Genomic DNA, 3,470 nt, shown 5'->3' with positions numbered 1-3,470 from the left:
TGTAGTGAAAAGTTCTGCAGGTATGTTAGTTTATTTTTGGCAACAGAATTAAGTGCAATTTCCAAACACATCTGCATCTGGGACATAATCATACTTTATACTGCATGTCTATAGGCATTCAAATATTCCTCAAATGATCAAATGTTTCCATCGCCAGGACAATGGGGCACAGAAGATGGGAGATATAACAATTCTCATATACCCACGTTGAGTAAAAATGTAAAATGTAAAAATACCTCTAATTGGCAAGTCTGCAAATAAGTGTTTTTTTCTCTTGTTTAACGGACGGAGTTTAAATTTTACCACTTTTCTAGGATTAAAGGCTGACTGTTTAGAAATGATAGTTTAGCAACAGAATAAACCATTAATCCAGCTGCCTGCAAGTTTTCATTCTAGCCGGAATCTCTAAACTGCATCCCAAACCTTAGACTAACATGTTTGTAGACTAAATGGGTGATAGACAAAGTTGGAGATTTCTACAATATGTTCAATTTTATGCCGAAGAGCAAAAATAATTTGTTAAAAAAAAATCAATCTACTTTCATATTTGGATATGAATAATTTAAAGCAGTTTGGCTCTCTACCGCTTCCTTATCAGACATAAAGTAGAAGAAAGATGCTATAACCAGAGGGACTGGTATTCCCCATTTTTTTAAAAAAAGTTTTGACGATGAAGCAAACACAAAGGTATCTTGCTAGAATGCAGAAGATGATGAAGATGTTATCATACAACACAAGGCTAAAGATGCAGAGGAAAGTCACTGAGATCCATGGTACAATGTCTTTATCTTCCAATTAGTATACGTTAGGATAACGCTAAGCAGATGCACGTCCTCTACATTCAAGGAGAGTTTAATCATGTTAGTCCCTTTTTATGATGTCTAGTGCTATCCTTAGTCTGTTAAACATGATTCAAGTCTGAGATGTCACATTCCCCATAGAACCATTTTGATTGCATGATGCCATTAGTCCAAGTTTTTTCCCAAAAACTTTATGTCCAGCCTTCATTTGTCATTGGAAGATGATGTGAATTGTCATGTCAAAATTGGCCATGGTCAACTTCATCTAACCAAGAAGCAGGACTGGCAGGGAAATCCGGGTATCCACCACTGCTTCCAGTGGAAAGATCAGAATTAGGTCCATTTGCCCCCAAAACCCTCATAGACGGAGGCACCCCTTGCCCACTCTGAGCCATGATACTCAAACCCGTGTCAGGAAATGCTAAGCTAGACATAAGTGGCTGATGACCAGACATGGCCTGTAGTGAGGCTGGAGACTGTGGAATTCCATAGGGGCTGTTGGATCTTAGGTCATGGTACTGGTCTGATGTTGGAATGCCACCATGTTCCAGAGAGAAGGCACCGTTGCTTCCAGCCTGTCTGCCCAAAACTGGAGAAGCCTCATTAAGACTGTTGTAAATCCCATTGGAGTGGTTCATTTCTGATAAAGCGGGCTCATCTGCAATAAAGACATATTACATACTGATTAAATCTGTGTTTTATAACGGCATTTTTAGAGTGATGGAAGTTTGGTTGCAGCAGAACTCTTAAAGAATGTTGGCAAATGTTTTTAAACATGACATTTACAAAAACAATTACTGGACAGGCCCAGAACTGCTGAAAAATAAATGTGGACCTGGAAAGAACTCCCATGTCAACCTATTGGGAAAGCTGAGGATCCGAAATCTCATGGTATTTTCACAAGATTTTGAGATTGATTTGAAAACCATTATATATATTATTAAATACAGCTAGTGTAAGTATGTGAATCTTTTTATTATAGCTTCCACTAATCCCCTTTATATTGGGTTAAGGGGGCGGGGGGCTGCATTGTGACCCAGCCAGGCTATCCCTGCACAATCTGAGAAGAATGTCTAGTGCACAAATCAGGATTACACATTTTTTGGCACAAAATTAGATCTCATACTTGTATTTCTATTGTGTAGCCTAGAGTTCAGCTTTAGAGAGCAAGCAATATCTGGATTTTTGTTCTATCATTATCAACATAACATCTTCCATGTTATGATCCCAATAGGTGTGAATAGCTTTTGGAAGGGAGGGTCATCTTTACATTTTCCACTTTAGAGTTGTTCTCAACTATACCTGTGAAAGAGACCTCCGCATCACTGTCGGGACCGTCCTCCTGGATGCTATCCTTGTCAGATTTGGAGTTGCCTCTTGACCGCTTCATATTTCTGAAATATTGCCCCCATCTTTGTCTTCCGGCGTCCTTTTTTAATCGTTTCTCCTTTGCTCTTCTGTTCTGAAACCAGACCTGGAAATACAGCAACAATTTAGCAGGCTTATATTATGTAATTCTAAGTACTAAGAACAAAACATTACAGCTAAATGAAGCCCATAAAACATAGAAAATCTACCTTGTTTTATTATTAAAGTAAAAGAGCTATGAAATGTATTTTGTTTTTGCTTCTAATTTCACAAAGGGAGACGAGAAACTAACACCTTATCTATCCAGTCTCTGCTTCCAAAATGTCCATTCTTCCAATCTAATTAAACAAATGTTATGTTATTAGTAGTACTACTGCAAACATACTAATAATAATAATAATCATCATCATCATATTAATAATAATAAGAAGGAGAATTGTTCTGATTATTAGTATTATTGTAATTTGTGACAATATTATGATAAAATAATTATGCAGTGTTATTTATGTTTTTATTAGGCCTTGCTCATACAGGAAAAGCATGCATTCACACTCCTGTGTTTTCTTGTTTGGTGTATTTTGGGTGCAATTTCCATCAAGGCACTCTTTCTCAAGGATAAATAATAATGAATGTAAAACACATAAAACAGATATGTAAATTGTGCCTAACAATGATGTGAATGAGGCCTAATGGGGGTGTAGGTATCTTCATAGGGATGAGTACATTGACAGTAAATAGCTTGTGACCCAATCCAGCCTATTTTCTTTCATAGTGTGTTTATCTTTCATACTAAACCAGTTATAACCGTTGCTGTTATTATACAAATCAGCACGTACCTGCACCACCCTCATGTCCAGCCCAGTCTCCGATGACAGCTGCTCTCTGACGTGTCTAGCTGGCTTCGGAGAATTATTATACGCATTTTTCAGGGTCTCCAGCTGCTTGGCGGTGATGGTTGTCCTTGGCCTTTTGGCTGTGGATTCAGCTTCTGCACGAGTAGAAAAACACATTAAAAACAGAAGATATTATTACACCCTGTACACATTCACATTACAAGGCAAAACAATCTGTTTTAAACAAATGGAAAATGTTGATGTATATTTTGTGAGTACAAATATAATTAAAAGCAATTTGATTCAGGGGCCCTGTGTTTGAATATTATAGGACAGCTCCACTAAAACTGGTACTATAATTTTATTATATAGCTGGCAGGCTCAATGATATGCCTACTTATATCATGCAGAGACTCCCGTGGGGAGATTTTCCCACCAGAATTCCTAGTCCCATAAACTGCCATTGCAT

The 3,470-nt window shown here is 37.6% G+C and overlaps 1 protein-coding gene across 1 annotated transcript in view; it reads right to left on the bottom strand.

Annotated features, from left to right (window-relative positions):
- Positions 1–874: 874 nt before the first annotated feature.
- The window catches only part of LHX3 (LIM homeobox 3), a 9,510-nt gene continuing 6,914 nt past the window's right edge, over positions 875–3,470 (bottom strand). The window contains exons 4-6 of the mRNA XM_018564070.1: positions 3,005–3,156; positions 2,103–2,274; positions 875–1,458 (exon numbers count right to left, since the gene is read on the bottom strand). Of these exons, the coding sequence (XP_018419572.1) occupies positions 1,040–1,458; positions 2,103–2,274; positions 3,005–3,156 (743 nt within the window). The 3' untranslated portion in view covers positions 875–1,039. The remainder of the gene's footprint in view (positions 1,459–2,102; positions 2,275–3,004; positions 3,157–3,470) is intronic.

This window comes from Nanorana parkeri, unplaced genomic scaffold (assembly GCF_000935625.1).
Source record: "Nanorana parkeri isolate BGI_ZX_2015 unplaced genomic scaffold, ASM93562v1 scaffold719, whole genome shotgun sequence".
NCBI classification, from domain to species: domain Eukaryota; kingdom Metazoa; phylum Chordata; class Amphibia; order Anura; family Dicroglossidae; genus Nanorana; species Nanorana parkeri.
The sequence above is the reverse complement of the archived record's forward strand: the minus strand, read 5'-3'. Positions and strand labels throughout refer to the sequence as shown.